Raw genomic sequence first — 18,596 nt, forward strand, 5'->3', positions numbered from 1 at the left:
GGCCCCAGCCCCGCCCTTCCCCCCGTCCAACCGCCGCCCGGTTTAACAGAGCTCGCGTGCCGGGCGCGGCCCTTTCCCTTGCTCCGATTGGCTGCTGCCGCCTGTCAGTTATCCCCGTGCCCACCCCCGCCGCCTGGCGATTGGTTCGGAGGGGCAGAGCGGGGGAAAGCGGTGGCAGCGGGGCCGGGCGGGTGAGGTGGCCGGCGGGGGTGTCGGGTGGGCGGTGTCACCCGGGCGGCTCTCCCGGTCGGCTCTCACCCACCCCCTCCCCTCCTCCCGGTGTGGCGCAGGGCTGGTTAACGGGGCAGAGGGGAGTCGTGCCGCGGCCTCGCCTCCCTGGGGAGAGCGGCGACTCGGTGCCCTCAGCGGGCTGTGGGGAAAGGCAGAGGCGGCGCGAGGGACGAGGGCCTGTGGAGAAGGGGTCGCGGCGGCCGCCTTCAACGCTCAAGTCGTCGAGAGTATCGCAGGGTATTTACGGGGCTGCTGTTTTTCTCTTTTCTCTCCCAGTCCCACGTGCGGATTTTCCTCCTCAGGTGGCATTTTTGCTCTGAGGCCGATCTGTGGTCCTGGACACCTGACCTAACGCCTCAGTGTCTCTTCTCTCGGGAAGCGCTGTGCGCACCCTCGACTCCCACGGTTTTCATAACATGTATAAGCCTGATTGTGGAGGGGGTTCGATCACTCCATAAATGTAGGGTGCAGATTTTTGAAAAACTTAAACCTGTGCAAAATCACTGTATTATGAGATACTGGGGTAGTTTTCAGTGGAATGTGTAAGTGAAGAAGTGGTCATTTGAAAACCTTTACATAGAAGATGGGTGGGTTCACATTAGGTACATTAACGAAGTATGGATTTGTTTTCACTAGTGTCATTACTAGTGGGATGGAGTTTGGATTTGGATAATCAAGGTTTTGGATTTGGATTATTAAGCTAAAAGTAATAGTTCAGTTAGTCCAAAAGCAACAGAAGTGACAAGCTGAAGAGAGAGCGGCTTCATCTTCAGACTGTAGGAAAAGACTGCAATTCTGCTTTTCAACCCTTGCCCCCCTTTTGGCAGTGTTCAGTGCAACAGATTTTAGTTTTTTGCAGCTCTTGAGATAGTTGGTTTCTTCAGATCTTGATCAGTGGGTCTAACGAAGAGACAGACACATGAATGCTTATGTAAGCTTTACTTCCCTTCACTTAAATTAATTTCTCTCCTGTCTAGATAATTGAGGCATTTACAATTGAGGAAGCCTCAGTGTTCAGCAAATAACAGTGGGTTGACAAATATTTAACTGTTTTTCTTGGTAAAAATAAACAGTTGATATCTCAGGACATTATCTGTTGAGGTGGATGCTGAAGAACAAGCTGAAAATACAAGGGACATTAAAGAACAAATAAGAGTCAAGAGTCACAGCTCTTCTGGTAGTGGTTTTCTTTTTTTTTTTTTTTTTTTGGCAGCATTTATTTTGGAGAGTGAGTGGTGTAGCGTTTGGATATACTATTTGGGTAAGGACTGAAGTCTTGAAGATTTCCTGTCTAACTATTGCAGACCTTAAGGCAGAAAATCTTGGGAGAAGACCATGTACATTGGGGAAGGAAAAAGAGGCAGTTGAAAATCTGATTTGAAAGTTAGGTTTTTTAGGAGTTTGACTAGTAAAGTTGGTAATTACCAAATGGGTTACTTGTTATGGTTTTTTACCATCACTTGGATGACAGAAACCTAAGGCTGTACAACATCTTGGCATGCCAGGGAAGTTGTGAATAGGGCAGCAGCAGCCATAGTGATAAACTTGTTTTGGTTTTGAAATTGTGAAAATGTGTACGGTCATAAAAGGATGTCAGAGGTGGGATAATTTTCACCTCCTAGTTTTGCCAGACAGTTCTGCCTAGTTTTATATATTGGTTTTAATAATTTTTTTTCATTCTTTGAATTCTTCATGTTAATTATGAGTGGGCTTAATGTCTTTCTGAAGTGTTTTTTGTACTAAAATACAGTTTCAAAGTCACTGTTATTTCTATAAAATGTAGTAATAGAAAGGGGAACTTTGAATAGTATATTGGTCTCTACACAATTATGATTATATAATTGATGAAAAAGGGGCAGTGTACTTAGAAAATGGATGTGATACCACTTAATGAAACTTTGCATATAGAATATATAGTTGCTGGTTAAGGCTCCAGATTATCACAGCTGCAGAACAATGAAACATATAGATGATGGCAGTTGGATGTAGGATTGAAGCCTTATACTAAACAAAGCCACAGTGAATAGGCAAATGCAGCATAAGTTGTTTTTCTGTGCTTTGGTAGCTTCAGTATACATCTGACAGCTTAGAACTATCAGAGTTGCAATACCTGCAATGTCCTGTTGAAGCTGTTGCAGGTATGCATGAGGCAAGCAAAGCTGCAGCAAATGGATGTGGCAAAATCCGAAGTGGCATTCAAAATGAGGCTGCATTACTAGCCCTGCTGGAGAAGACTGGATATAGCATGGTTCAAGAAAATGGACAAAGAAAATTTGGTGGTCCTCCACCAGGTAAGCGTTTCTTTTGAGATTACAAAGTTGGAGTTTATTTTCTGTAAGGAGAGCTACGCTGAATCAGGCTGGAAATTTGTGTATCCCCATGACCTCTATGGGATAAATGTGTAAAACTCTGAATGACTGAAGTTGTTACTGTTCTGAGTGAAGACACTTGATCAGAGGAGGAGGAATAGTTCAGTAAATACATAGATGTTTTTCATACTTTTCGTATCCTTTCTCCCCCTGGTCTTTATTCTCCTATTTAAGAGTTGAAAATCACGCTGGAGGTTTTTTCCCTACCAAAATGACATTTTGTTCTTCTGGAGAATGAGTTAGGAAAGCAAGTAGCTTCTTGTTCATTTAGTTCAACTTCTGTGTATTTTACACATTTCCTTTCTCTTCAGTAATCATTGTGCTGAGTCTGAGGTATGTAGGTTTGATTTAGATGGCTCTAAAAGGCAGGGCTATCAACTGCTACACTTACCTTGATAAAATTGTTAGCATGTTTCCTGCTGAATTTGTACTTTATTTGTAGTATGAAATAGTTTTATTTCATTTTCTTGATTAAATACCTAGTACCTGTGATTCTCTGTAATAATGCTGTGAGTTTTCTTTGGAAACTTTTTTTCTTCTGATGAAATTAATCAAATGCCTTAAGTCTTTCTGAAGCATTACTTTTATTTTGAATAATTTTTCCAGTGTTGTTGACATCAGCAATGTACAAGAATTTTTCCATTAGTCCTGGCTGTAACCCATGGAATACAGAAACTTTCTTTTTCAGTCAGATTATGCACTTTCACAAGCAGAAAGAAGGTGGAATCTTTGTGTTGCTGTGTCACTTCCTTCTCACTTGTGACCTGTGATCTCATAACTTGTAAGCATGAACCATATACCTGTATATGGCTCTATGTGGTTTAAGATACAGCTGCATGAAAAGTATTTTACTTTGGGAGTTTTTCCTGTTTAAAATTATATACATCTGCAAGTCTCTGTTCAATAGCCAAAGGAAGGCCTGTGAAATAATTTTGAAAATGGCAGTGGATAGGGAGCTGCAGGCCATCACTGGCACACTTCCTGAGGGCTCAGCCCATTCTTAAATTATTTAATACATTTTTAACATTGTAATTATGATTTTAATTAGAATGTTACACAATATTGAGTGTATTTGTTTGGCAGTTACTTTTATTAATGAAATTTGCTAATCTTTTCTGAAATTAGGTGTGTTGGAGAAGGTACATCTTCCATAAATGTCTTCATTGACATTAATTATTTATCTCTCTGTTAAATCTTTGTGTATTTTCATACTTGCTTAGGCTGGAAATTACCCTAAGTTATTAAATAAATGTTTTTCAAGGCCAGATGAGACTTGAATGTTTGAGATGGTTTATAGGAAATTATAATAACTGTGTGTAAATTAAGGATTTCACTGTGATAAGCTTATGTTGCTGTCAGAGGGGACAGTCTCTATGTCAGCTTTGTTTTCCTGTTAACAACTTGATCATCTGACTGGCACATTACCTAGAGCAGGCAGCTGATCTGATTCAAAATTACCTTAAAAAATTTTTTTTTTTCCACCTCAATTAGCAGCACAGTTCCTGTTCACCTTATGCCACTTGTAGACAGCATATATCTGTAGGGAGTAAAAACCAAACAAAACAAAAACCCCCAAACAAACAAAAAACCCTGACAACAACAAACAAAATTATGAAAGTAAGTTTTCCTTGCTTTGTTTGGTGCTGAAATTGCTGCAGACATACATAATGATGTCATTGGGTATCTAAGTCATTCGAATTACATAGAAGAAAATTTCAGATGACCTGGATCTTGCTAAGAGGGGGAGGATTGTAACTATATAGTTAAAATAGTTAAAACTATTATCAACTCTAACTGTTGATTTTTAGTTTGATTACTTGTACTGCTGTGAAAAAAAAGCATCCCATAATCTGTCTTCCAGTGATGGGTCAAGTACTCAGTCAAGGAAGTTCTCTAGTCACTTGGTAACTAAGGAATGGTGCTTTTGTTTAACTTTTTCCATATTTGCTCTGTTAAAATATCTACTTACCAGCAGATGTGGCACAGGGTTTTCTTGAAGTTGGGAGCCATAACTTTCTCCCAGTTGGCAGTAGTGTGCTGTAAAGCTAAGTTATGCAGCTTTAAAACTAAGAGGTGGGCTTTTTGAATGGTACAGGGCTTTTACTTAGTGTTCAATCAGTTACCAGGCTGAGAATGATGGTAAATTTTGTCTAGTTAATAATGGACATTTTGATTTCATGACTTCCCTACAGAATTGAACATAGCTTCCTTCAGTTTTTCCTGATCAAGGTGTGCAGTTGCTTTTGTCTTTGGAGCTCCTAAATGCTTTACTGTTGGATTATGATTTTTAATGTGAGCAGAAGACAGGCATGATGTGAGCAATGAGAGTACTATAGCTTGCAAATTGGTTTACTTGCTATGCCCTGTTGAACCTCAGATGAAGTGGTCATAAATGTTTATGGAGTTGAAAATAGTAAAGATGTTGAATGCTGTGTGGAACAGAGCCAGACTTTTTCCTAGGTAAGCCATGACAGAGTGGCTCCAAATTAATGTCAGTTCTGATGGTGGCTTCCATGTGTACCATGTAGTTCTTACTCTAGGGCTAAAATGAACATTTATTCTGTGAGAAGGGAAAAACAGCCCAATTCTGTTAAAATTTTTTCTCAGAAGTGTATTACATGCTCTTTAATGATAGTTACATAAAGGAAAAAGTTTTAAGGTAATAACAAAATCACCTAAATATAATTTATTCTGAAATTGAAGCCAAAGTAAAATATTTAATTAGCTTCTTGTTTTAACTTGTCAACAGTTAATTTTTTCCACTTGCCTTTTGTTCTTTGCCTTTTCATTTTAGGCACTTACTTAGCAGATTATGTGTTATTTTTTTCTAACAGCTTTGTTCTCCATCTTCTGCAGAGAACCTTTCTTGTCAAAGCTTTACAAAAAGCTGATAGTTAAGAAAAATGCTGATAGCTGAATTGACTGTTGGTCTGCCTTTGAAACTTCTGCCTGGTTTGTTTGTCTAATTTGTTTTAAAAAAAAGCAAAATCAGTTGGTTTTTTTTTAATGCCTGTTTTGGGGAAAATGGAGTGCCATTATTTGCAGACCACAACTCGCATGTTTTAAAATATTTGTATGCACTTTAGCATTATCTGTTGAACATACCTTTCAATGGCTTAAGGACAGAAACATCAACAGATGTGAACTAGGGACTTGTTCTGTGGATTTGTTTTTAATTTCTGTTTCCTTGCCATCCAGCTGCAGCCTGTGAAAACTGTGGTCTGTATTTAGAGGACAAGTGTTCAGTCTTTTTCATTACTGAAGAAAGTGTGGCTCTGTGTCATACCTTAGGGAGCCCTCTTTTAGTGAGTGAATGTAGAAGGTGGAAGCCAAATGTTTGGACCTTTTGAATGATGTCAAGGAAAAAAAAAATGTACTGTATGGGGGAACCTGAAATGTAGACTCTAATTGCAAAGCTGTCAGTGTTTAAATAATGCTAGGTTCAGTGGGCTGTCATACAGATTCCAGTGAAAAAAAAAAGAAGATGGAATTAAAAGAAATGCAAATTCTGGGCTTACGGCATTTTTTTCATTTAAACCTAAAAAATCCCAAATTAAATAATAGATGAGAATATGCTAGTTTTAAATTGAGACTAAAAGTATACCACAGAACTGTCACCTCCAAATGATGAGATGGGGGGAGGGAGAAAGTGTTCCTGTCTAGCATTTGTAATAAATTGTTGTTGGACAATTTAATTTAAGGCTGGGAAGGTCCTCCACCACCTCGTGGATGTGAAGTGTTTGTGGGTAAGATTCCTCGTGATATGTATGAAGATGAATTAGTTCCTGTTTTCGAGAGAGCTGGGAAGATCTATGAGTTCAGACTGATGATGGAATTCAGTGGTGAGAATCGAGGCTATGCTTTTGTGATGTACACTACTAAAGAGGATGCCCAGCTGGCCATCAAGATCCTGAATAATTACGAAATTCGTCCAGGAAAGTTTATTGGTGTCTGTGTAAGTTTGGACAACTGCAGGCTATTTATTGGAGCGATTCCAAAAGAAAGGAAGAAAGAAGAAATACTGAATGAAATGAAAAAAGTTACAGAAGGAGTGGTGGATGTCATTGTTTATCCAAATGCCACTGACAAAACTAAAAATCGTGGCTTTGCTTTTGTGGAGTATGAATCTCACAGAGCAGCTGCAATGGCCAGGAGGCGGCTAATCCCAGGTAAAGGGGGTTTGTAATTAAATGGAGTTCTGGGGTAGGTATCTGTCCCTGTTTTGCAGGGGGTGGTGTATCAAGCCTGTTTTCCTTTCTTTAAGATATTTTGAGTTACAAAGCTGCAGTAGGGCCTTTCAGCTAAAGAGGAATTGTTTTTGTTCATAAATCGGGGTTTTCTTTGGTTTTTTGGTGTTGTTTTTTGTGATGCTTAAAATTTTTAAATTTTTCCTGTAAAAGAATCTGAAATTTAGGCAGTTCTGAGAATAAAAGAACAGATTTCTGTTTTATAAACATCAGTTACTGTAATTTACACCAAGATATATTTTTGCTTGGGCACACATCCAGTTTTCGTTTGCACGCACACGTTCCAGCACAAGAATTCTTTAAAAACTAAGCTTAAAAAATACAATGCTTGGAATGCACTCCTTATAAAATACAACTCTTGGAATGCACTCCTTATTTTCTTATGAAAGTCATGATTGATGCTATTGGTGTTTCATAGCTTTAAAATATATGGAAGTAGGTCTTTAATCTTTTACTGGAAAATAATGTTAAGAGTTTAAGAAGTAGAAACATTCTTCTTTGAATCTTAGACATTTTGAGGGAAGGAAAGTAGAAGGATTAAATATACTGACAGTAGATGGAATTGGTAAAAGAGCAGTTAAAAAGTAAAATTCTAGAATAGAAAAGAAGGTAAATAGGGAGGAAATGCAACAATAGTTGCAGAAGGAAAGATTAAAACAGATAATGCATCACTGGCTTTGCTGAAATGAATGACAAAACTTCCTGTAGTTGCTAAGATATAGGCAAGTCTCACATTAATTGCTGACAGAGTGAGAAAGGAGTGTTAGCTAAGTCATTCAGAGGCCTTACAAAATAGTAAGAAAAATAAGTCCAGATCACAGAATCTAAAATAAACTATTTGAGTGATACGCGAAATGTTGAAAATGTTGAAATGAGTAACAAAGAGTGTTTTGTTTTTTTTTAGTTTATGGTTTTGGTGTCTGCTGCAACAGAGTAAAGCTTGTGCTAGGGCATATACATTTAGATGACTTTTTCCAGGTGTTTACCTTAGTTTTTAAGTGGTAGTATTGTTGAAGAGGCTGTATTTACTAACTAGTGAAATACTATGTTGCATAGGGTTTCTTTATATAGGTGTGTACATGCATGTCACAAAATCATGAAGTCAGTGTTTTGACAGCTTATGGTACTTAATGAACCCAAAGGGTACAAATAGAACACTTTGAATTTTTGCACAATCATATTTTCTGAAGTAATTTCAAGTAACAGTGTTTAATACACTTTGCTTAACTAGATTCAGGCAACAAAACACTTTTATGTGGCATGTATCATGTTTGCTTTTTGTTGAGATACTTGATAATTATTTTGTTTTCCATTATGTATTTCTTACCCATGTAATGCTTCTTTTGCTGTAGGAACATTCCAGCTCTGGGGTCACACTATTCAAGTAGACTGGGCAGACCCTGAGAAAGAAGTTGATGAAGAAACTATGCAGAGAGTTAAGGTGTTGTATGTGAGAAATTTAATGATATCTACCACAGAGGATACAATAAAAGCTGAATTCAGTAAATTCAAGCCAGGAGTAGTGGAACGTGTAAAGAAGCTGAGAGACTATGCTTTTGTACATTTTTTCCACCGAGAAGATGCAGTTGCTGCAATGTCTGTAATGAATGGAAAGTGCATTGATGGAGCTAGTATTGAGGTAACACTGGCAAAGCCAGTAAACAAAGAAGGTACTTGGAGGCAACACTTCAATGGTCAGATAAGTCCCAGTTCTGAAAATCTCTTAGGGTTTCCTCACAAAGAAGATGGGCATCAAAAATCCTTAGGGAAACCAGGAAGTCTTGCAGTTTGTCTTAATGGTCAGCACAGTCCAGCCCCCCCTGAAGTTGAAAGATGTACGTACCCATTTTTTCCAGGAATAAAGCTTACTCCAGTTAGCATGTATTCTTTAAAACCCAGTCACTTCAGTTCTGCAGTTATGCATCTGGATTATTTTTGCAATAAAAATAACTGGGCACCACCAGAATACTACTTGTATTCGACCACAAGTCAGGATGGGAAAATACTCCTGGTGTACAAGGTGCTTATTCCTAGCATTGCAGATGCTTCCCAGAATTACTTCATGCCAGACAAACTCTGTACAACTGTAGAAGGTGCAAAGGAATTGGCAGCACAGTTCACACTTTTACATCTAGGTAAGCATAAATGTTTTCAGTCAGTTGAGAAATGAAGCTAGAGAAGTTTCTTTAAGATTGTTCTTTGTGTATGTATTTTGGCTTGTGTGTGTGTATCATACCTTATAAAAAGTTAGTCTGCACTACTTGGTTTGTAGTTAGTTTCTCATCACCTGAGTCTGGATCATCAAGTGAATGCACTGAAGGAATGCTGTGCAAACATCTGTACAGGACAGTGCCAGGGAAATTTTTGCTTATGTTTATCCACCATAATGATTTATAAGGAAGAACTAGATGATGTGCTAAGAGACTTAGGTATAAAATAATCTGTGTAATGATTATGGTGCTGAAAATTTGTTTAAAAGGCTGTCTGCCTGATATATTATCAGTAGGGAAAACAGAAGTAATAGATCCGTATTCAGCTAAAGAATAGGTCTGGGAAGCTTTTTTTGTTCCTTTTTATAGACAGGAAAGGCTGTAGGAGGGTATCATTACATGGCTTCACATGTATTATCTTTGGATAAAGAATGCTGTTATTTAGTACTCATTCTCTTAAATGCAAACATGGGAGAAAATTTGGATTAAAGTTATTCTTAATTACTTCATCAGTCGAGCATCTTAATTTAAATATATATATTGCTCCTTAAAATAAGAATGCAGCTGCTAGAAAAGGGAAGGTTTTATATTACAAAAAGGTGTGGTAAAATCTGTTCATAACTAAAACGATAGATCACTGCAGTTCTGACAGTGTTGTTCTTGTTGCTTTGTGATGTGATGTACATAAAAAATACCAAACATAGTGCTTTTGCTATCTAGTTCCTACTCAGCATTTTTCAGAACATTCAGCACACAGCATTGAGAACAGAGGTCTGATTTCTAGTGCCAGGTTGTTTCATTAGTAATTGTGGTCATTATCCAATGAAACTTTATCCTCAAAGAAACCAGAATTTTGACTCTTTGGTACTCAGATTTGAAGGCCATACCATCATGTTTTAAAAACTCCTCCTACTTCCAGGCAAATCCTAGAGCCAGGAATTTGATTTTTTTCTTTTTTTCTTAACTTTCTTTCTGTGAAAAAGTACATTTGAAATGTTAAGCTTGGTCAGATCAGGTTGTAGGGATTTTTGTTGGTTTGTTGTTTTGTTTTGGGTTTTTTTTTCTGTACCTGAATTGGAGCAATGCCAAAGTTCTTTGGGAGAGAGGGGTTTGTTTTTTGGAGTGGTGGTAGGCAAGTTCTTTCCAAGTTTCTAGGAAGTTCAAAGTGGTTGTGCTTCAGTTACTATTCTTTCTTTTTATTAAAAGACTGCTGTGTTTTTCTATGTTCTAGTTTAGAGTATCAGCCTTCCTAAGCCATGGGCTTCCAGCTTTGAAAGGAGTGGCATTCTTTGCTGCATGTGCATATGCATTTACCTACACAGTAAATAATTTTCTAATTAGCTCTGCATGCATGTGTTCAGATTGTGTTGAGATTTTTAATTCTTCCATTTTAGTAACAAGTGCTTTAGGGGAAACATTTTAAGGTGAATATAAATTAACTGTATTTAAAAGCTTAACAGCACTTCATTGTGCCATACAATCACAATTAATGTGAATTCTCAGCACAATTCTCAGATCTCAGGTTTGATTTTAATACCTGCCCACCTAGCTGGCCTAGTGCTAGTAATGCTGTCTTGTTATCTTTGAACTATAAAACTTTTTTTCTTTTGATGCTTTGTGCATTCTTATTTCTGAGGATTTGGCTCTGCACAGAGCACGCATAACCCTACTTCAGAGCAAACATACATGGATTGCTTTTGAAAGATAAAGCTCTTTGTGTTGATTAGAAACTCTTTTTTTGATGTTGGCATTATTGAGATACTGAAGCATAGCCCTAGTGAGTCTAGAAATAGAATTTCTTTTTCCTGTCCACTGTACAGAAGTTGTTTTGTTCCAACTTAATATATACAGTACATTCGAGGAAACATCTGAAGCTAAAGGAAAGTTGCTGGATGTGCCACAGAATCCTTCATTCTTGCTGAAGTGCCTGTTGTGAGATTTGCCATGCTGAATGATGCTGCATGAGGCATGTGTTGTGTTTTTGGTTTTGTTTATAAGAAGCAGTGATTTTGAGAAAAATCTTGAGTGTGTTTCTTCTTGGAAGCAATAAGCATGACTGTGCAAAGATGACACAGAGAATAATTCTTTCTGGTAAGTAATTTATCTTAGAGGAACTTAATTTTTCATGATGTACAGGTTGTTTTTTCTTCCTAAAGCATATAACCAGACTAAGGTAAGTGAATGAGAAAGGGCTGCTGCTATAGAATTTTAAAATTGGACTGCTACAATTAATAGTATCAAAGCAGCCTGTTGGCTGGGTTTTTTTTGTGGTATGTATGTGTGTTTACTTTCACGTAACAGAATACTTGGTTGCTAATGCACACGGTTGTCCTGAACAGGCAGCAATACAGCAATGAACCACTTGGTGTCACCTGAATATTTTGAAAACGATGCTTGAAGAAAATAGAGAAAGCTATGATTTCACTGAAAGATGAAGAAGCTGTATTTTGATGTTACTAGACAAATCATGAACATGTGAAAGGAGTGAAAATATTGAGGCTTTTTTAAATATAGGGAAATTGCATGGCTGGATGTCCATTTGTGAAAAGGGGAGCAGAGCTGACAAGTCCCAGAAGGTGAAAGTTTGTAGAGGAATGAGGAACAGAGGAAGAAAAAATTTGAATGCCCCATAGAAGAATTTAATACCTTTTTCATTAATTTGAATCTAATTTCGAAACAACTAAATCTAGTTGTATTTAGAAGTTAGACCACATCACAGTGTTGCTTGCAAAATAGCTCTCTCCTTGCTGACTCTGTCTTAGTGGAGACAGAGAAGTTTCAGTGAAGTTTCTTCAGTAGTTTCAGGGATCTGCCAGGTTTTAGGTGTGTTTCACAATAGAGTATTCTTTGTTCACTCACATATGTTATTCCCTGTCTTGTTTCACTGAGACACAATTTAAGAAATTAATTTTTTTAGGTAGAAGATAGTATTTAAAAGTATTTAAAAGGAAGTATTTAAAAGAAAAATATATGGATAAATTTCTGAACAAAGTAACAACATTTTAATAACTATAGCACATAAAATAATAACTATAGCACATAAATACCAGTTTAATTCCAGCTCACGAGTTCACAACCAGAGGATATATATAGTAAATGGTACAGAAACAGGTGGAGCAGGCATTATATCTTACTGCTATAATTGACTTATTTAAGCTTCTTAAATACTGCCTGCTGTAGCAATTTACAAGTAAAAGATAAAACTTGTATAAACTAGTTCAGGAGTCTGTACTCAGCATCTGGGTCTTGGAACAAACATCACTAGAATACTGTCCTAGGTTTTGGACATTAATCTGCAAGTGAAGTGTTTTTGTGTTACTGTTTCATTGTAGGAATTTACTTCAACACTGCCTTGGTTTGCTTCATCAAATTCAACTATGTTGTTGTTGAAACAAGCAACAGGCTGGTACAAAATTCAAGATGTTGAAAAACCACAGGAATTGCTGGCTTTGTTCAGATGATAAGGGGTGTTTGGTGGGGTTTTTTTAAAGTGATTTTTTTAAAGGCTAGAATGTAGTATAAAATTTTCCTTATCAGTATGAATTTAGAAGTCTTAAATATTTGTCACATGACTTACATGTAATGCTTTTTATCACAGCCCCTGAGCAAGCATATATAAGTTTGCTTTCCCTGAATGCAGTATAGCAGGATAGTAGAGGTAAGTGAACCCCCTGGGATCTAGGATTTTGTTTGACAAAGACATTGTCTTAGTTTCACTGTTTGGGCTGTTGGTTAGAGAATTTGGTCTCAAAGTAATTTCCCCATGCACACACCTCTGAGAAGGCTTTAAAGAAATCCATTGTACAGTTTGGTTTTTTCAAAGGGACCACAGCTCTGCTACTGTAAATCTGCTGATGGATCCTCAGTCTGATGTTCATGTGAATTGTGCAGCACATAGGAAGGTTATGGATTTTAATAAAATGACTGTGGAATTTTTCAGTTGTTTCTGACTTATTTACATCTCCAGCTTAGATTTAAAGTTATATTTAGAAGTGGAGTTGTTACTACACTGGTGACTTGGATTATTTATTTGGGTAGTCAGTTTCATGTAAAAGGAAGAGACTGATGTCCCCTTCTCCAGTCTCTGGGTTTTATGCCACCAAGGGTAAATGTTCTCCTTTTTCAAATATGCTGTTGTGAATGAATTTAAGTGTATGTCTGTCACTTCTGAGGCCTCTTTCATTTTTAAATGGGGATTACCATCTTCTCAGAGTGCCGTGAGATTGGTTTTAAAAAGCTTAGAAGGCAGTTTGAAAATACCATTAAATCCATACTCAGTGTTAACTTCAGGGTGGGAAGCTTCTAATCTGAGTCACCCAGGATTTGTCCTGAAGATTCAGTTTTCTCTTGCTGCTGCTTATGGACAGGGAATGTAAATTTGTCAGTTTGAGCCTCTGTAGGAGAGATTGGAGGAAAAAAAAAGCAAGGATACAAGTGTTGGACTGTGTTTATCCATGAAATAACTTAATGGACTTGAGTAGAGTCAGTCACTGCAAAACAGGACAAGAATTCAGTGCCTTTTCATGACCACAGTGAACCTGGGGTTTGTTCATGCAGTGTATGACAGGGAGAACTTGGTGCTTAGTTAATTGTAGACCCCAATCTAGAGTGTTAAATATGCACTATGAAAGATTGCTGTTATGGTGCAGGCAACAAAATAGTAGATCAGAACAGTGATCTAATATGCACATTAAAGTTGTCTTTATTAATATTTTGTGTTCATTGGAAGTAAAACCAAGAGTCATTATCATAAAAGTTTGGTTAAAATACATATCTATAGGCTGAGAAAATACATTCAGTGCTGATTATTGGTTTTTTTCAAAGTATAAGGCTTTTAGAAAAAAAACCTGAGTTTTTTCAATAAGTTTTCATTTTTCATTAGTCTTGTTTACTTTCTGATGATCCTTTATGATTTTGCTTGAACTGTTGACTAAATAATTTCTTGATGATTTGAGTTAGTATTAGGGGTTCAGAGAAAAGGGAAGAACGTAGCACTGCCATAAATAAGACTGTGAATTCTTTCATTACACTGCTACCTTAAGTTCCTAAATAGTTAAGTCCATCTTGGAACAAGTAATGCAGTTGAAATCAAGTGTCTCTTCAACCTTTCCTGCTCTTTTTTCTGCAGCCAACTGTAGGCCCTGCTTGGCTTGAATTACCCTGAAGAAGAAAAGTTGGGAATTTGTTGCTTTCATCTTTCTACAAAAGAAAAAAGAACACCATGTTGATACATGATTATTGGAAATTCACATTACATGTTTGTTGGTGAATAATTCTTCAAAGCACGTGTTTGTATTAAACATTTCACTTTAAAGATTAGTGAAATTGAATGTTACATTGTTTCAGTTAGCTTGATTAAATTTGTTTTGAGAAAATAATCTGATTAGAAGGTTTTTATTACCTGTATTACTTTATACAAGAGTAGCTTATTTATAGTGTTGAAATAATTTGTTACCACTTCTACTTTTGTATTTTGAGTTTCACACAAAATTTAACAGCTTCTGTTGTAAGTAATTTTAAATATACATTAAGAGAAACAACAACAAAACCACAAACAGAAACACACCACCCTGGCACCTCTGCCTTTTCATACATAAACATACATAATGGGAACCTTAACACCACACTCAGATTTGTTTCTGTAACTTCATGCAAAATTTCATAGGAAGAACATGTCCAAGAAAATCTTTGCTTCTGGTACAGCATTACATTAATGAAGTGGTCTTTTGAAGGGCTTGATGTCAGTGTACCATCAGGCTACATGAGATATGTTGCTGTAGTCATAGCATTGAGGTTCAGTACCTTAGAAAATTCTTTGAGACAAAAATGGGCAAACAAAACCCCTTGTAACATACAGATTATGTGTACTTTAATGTACAACTCACAAAGTTGCATTTGTTAGCACCTCTCTGCCGGGACATGTGCGTGCTTCCATTTTAACAGAGGCCTTACTTTTATCCAGGATATCCCTTGTAACCAGCATTTAGAATTTTCTGTGTTTGCCATATTGAATAGCAGCTTGTTCTCTTTGCAATCAGGCCATGTTCTTCTTAAAAAACGTTGTTTAGCATTAAACTGAAAATAGTTCTTAAATGTTTTAAATCGGGGATATGTAATTAATTTTGAGTGAGCCATCTTTAGTTTTATTGTGACTGTTTAGCATTTCTCAGTACACTGCTTTATTTATGGAATGACAAAAAAATAAAGGCCTTTCTTTTGTCTGTTTTAAAATCTGAAACTAACACAGCAGATCATCCTTTTTGATTTGGTATATAGTTTCAGTTCCTGGTCAAGGAATGGGCCAAGTGGCATATATTAAGTCTAAGGGCCTCACCTATGCAAGTATTACTTGTAAGCTGTTTTGTCTGAAAAGTGTTTGTCAAAAAGGAATATTATGTAGACAGAAAACCATGCAATGGAAAGATTCAAAGTTGAATAAGTTTTCTTAAAAGCAGTGAACTACTGTGGTCCATTACATTAGTTCAGTGTGTTCCATCACCATACTAAATTGTCTTTTTTGATGTTAAATAAGGTGCAGTTATAGCAGTTTAATTTTATTTGCATTTGATATTAGCTACATAGTAGTTTGTTTTAAGTGTTGTAATTTTTAATGTTGAAATCATGTGTTTGACTTCTGTACTTGAATTAACATTTATATTAAACTTATGCTGTTAGTATTTGGTGTGTGCAAAAAAAACCCCTTATTTCTTTTACACATAGAACCTTCACAAACTCACTTCACAGGATTCACTTTGCTTTCCCTAGAAGCAAGCTTTGGCTGGAGGCTCTAGTGCAGGTGCTTTGCTGCACAAGAGGAAGGGTAATTAAGTTGCTTAGTGAAACCTTGAAAAAAGAAAAGTGAATTTTAAAAAGCAAGTTTGCTTAGTAGCTTATATCACATTTGAAAGTTGTTAAATTGTTAGGATTTCTTAAGAATCTGCTGGAAGAAGAGGGGGCTTGCTATACTTCATGTTTAAAGTAAGTGGTCATTGTTGCCAAGAGAAAAATGAGTGCTTGAGATAAAATAGTACAGTATCATGCTGATAAGATGTGGGGGAGCCTGTCTTGAAAATATTTGTGCCTGGCAGCCTGAGAATTCTATTCTACAGACTGCTGAAGTTAGCTTTATTTTTCAGGTGTCTTGATTAAGACAGATTGGAAGTGTTTTGTATAGACATCACTTACGACACCTTGAAAATATGGTAGACTTCTTGCATGTACAAGAAATATTTGGTAGAACAATATTCTGTAATACTTCTGGAAATCTGGGCTGACAAAACCTCAGTAGAATTGATATTGTTAACTACTTAAGGGAGCTCTGTGGTGAGCTGCACAAAGATTGCAAAGCATTCAAATAACTACCTGTAGAAGAGCTGACTTACTCCAGAAACAAAAGGAGGTAGTGACCAGGACTGTAGAAATTTATTTTTCATGTGTGTAACTTCTTGGGATTTGTAGTTGATCCCATCTTTGAAGCAGTCTTGAGCAAAAAGCAGTGTTGCTAAAAACTAGCAACTCCCATCATTATTAATATGAGCATGTACTTGAGCAATTATTTTCAGTATTCTCACCAAGTCTGACTTTACAAAACTGTGATCAAATGTTTGAGTGTAATGAGTACTGGGTGGATGCAAGCCAAATACAGCCCTCAGATTATGGCCTTTGTTTTTCAGATAAGAACAAAGGGGTAAGGAATGAGGAGCTAAAGCAGCAGTACCATGCAGTAGCTGTAATTCAGGGTTTTTGAAGTTTATTTAGAACATGTCATTAAAAATCTCTCAGCAGTGTGCAAAATTGCAAGCATATTTTCATATTTTCAAGTCTCACTGGAGCTTATTAACCTTTGTAAAAAAAAAACCCAAACCATTTATTTTTTCTAAAAATACCGTGACGACGGAAGAACAAGGTGTTGGATAATTTTTGTGGCACTGTTGTAGAACTGATAAAAGTGGATCTGCACACTGTCTTCAGTAATTGATGTAGAAACCAGAAGTCCCTCTGAAAGTAGAGGTCACTGACTTCAGTGAAAGAAAGTTTCATTCATTTGCACTAAACCCACTGCATTGAAATTTGCCCTAAATAAGAACAGGCAGTCCTTAATACAGCTACCTGCTTGCTTTCTGTCTTTGGTGACAGATGGTAAAGCCACTGTTAGGGAGCAAGCATCTTGTGGGCAGCAGCCTCTATTTTCCAACCCTTTCTTTTTCGTGGGAAAAAAACAGTAGATGGGGTAAGGGGAGCAAAGGCTGTCATCAAGAACTAGTGCTATACGTAACATGAACAAACATTATATTAATGGGAATTTCTTTTGAACAGGTAACAGTTTTAAAGAGCAAGTCAGCTGGGAGTTACTGGGTAAACACACACTCTTGAGGTAAAAGTAACGTGTGAGGAGTCAGGTGTTAAAAGTCTTTCAGTGAATTTCTTCAGACAGTGCTGTGTTTAACAGAATGGCCAATTTAGCATTCTTTCTGCTATTTAGTGGAGAACCAGAGGAAGGAGAACAGGTAATGATCCAGCAGTCTCTCCTGCAGTTAGGGCTTTTTCTAGTAGGGCCCAAAAAGGGCCAAAAGAAGGGAAGCTTTAAAGCAGTCATTTAGAGCTCCTATCTTAACCCCTCACAGTTTTTCACCATGCTGAACAGGCTGTTACGAGCTACCACAACTTGCAATCACCATCTGAAGTTGTCTGTGGCTGAACCACTCAGTTCAAGAATCAGGAGTTAAAAGGCCTTGCTCACAAGCTGTGTCAGTAATGAAACAACAGCCTAATCTCAGGAGGTGGAGCTTGTGGTGCTGCATGCAAGCAGTGCTATGACTATACCACTGGACCAGCTTGCTGAGAAACAAGTAGCCACTTCAGTAAATTTAACTTGAGCCTCAGACCTTGTTTTCTACACTGCCAGAGGCTATGGGTGCTATTGACTTGCAATTCCTGCAGAGGGAAGTATTCACCAGCACATGAAAACCAAGTACTGACTCATCTTTTTCAACCTGGAGATGACTGTAAGCAAAGAGCTGTCTTGGTTTGGGCCAGGTTAGAATGAATTTCCTTTCATGTAATTTTGCTTTCAGCTAAGTCTCTCGTAAGCAGCTGTACTTGCTGAAATTAACAGCAAGTTTCTCAGTCAGTGTCTGCTTCTTGGACTGATAACGCCCAATGTTTATAATTACTGCTAGGGAATGGTGTGCACAACCAAGGCCACTGCTTGGTTCTGAGAAACATCTTATGCTCTGAAAACAGAGCAGGGGTCACACCTGCAACTCTCCTTTAGGGAGAATCTGACAAGGATCAAAATTGACCAAACAGAGTATTCCGTCCCATACGCTTCATACTTGGTATAAATCTGAGGCGTCACAAGGGTCAAGCCCCTTCTTCTTCACCCACGGCCAACATCCTGGGAGGATTCCATCTGTTTGTCTGCCTGTGGTCCCAATCCATGCCCTTCTGAATCTGTGTGTTCCTGGCTCCAGCTCCCAACTACTGCTGACTCCAGGAGCCCAGCCTGGGATTTTTCCAGGCTGTCCTGCAGCCTTGGT

At 37.5% G+C, this 18,596-nt stretch overlaps 1 protein-coding gene across 2 annotated transcripts; it reads left to right on the forward strand.

The window, feature by feature from the left end:
• The first annotated feature begins 163 nt into the window (after positions 1-163).
• Positions 164-15,734, forward strand: RBM46 (RNA binding motif protein 46). 2 transcript variants are annotated; one of them, XM_071743020.1, is made up of 7 exons: positions 382-468; positions 1,091-1,162; positions 2,361-2,522; positions 6,302-6,769; positions 8,200-8,982; positions 12,656-12,715; positions 14,186-15,734. In XM_071743020.1, the coding sequence occupies exons 3-6, from the start codon at positions 2,372-2,374 to the stop codon at positions 12,700-12,702; spliced, it is 1,449 nt and encodes a 482-aa protein (XP_071599121.1). In that variant the 5' UTR covers positions 382-468; positions 1,091-1,162; positions 2,361-2,371; the 3' UTR covers positions 12,703-12,715; positions 14,186-15,734. The 2 variants fall into 2 exon arrangements, with proteins under 2 accessions (XP_071599122.1, XP_071599121.1); XM_071743021.1 differs by lacking the exon at positions 1,091-1,162 and having other exon boundaries at positions 164-468.
• Positions 15,735-18,596: the final 2,862 nt, after the last annotated feature.

The sequence above is a fragment of the Heliangelus exortis genome, chromosome 4 (genome assembly GCF_036169615.1).
Source record: "Heliangelus exortis chromosome 4, bHelExo1.hap1, whole genome shotgun sequence".
NCBI classification, from domain to species: Eukaryota; Metazoa; Chordata; class Aves; order Apodiformes; family Trochilidae; genus Heliangelus; species Heliangelus exortis.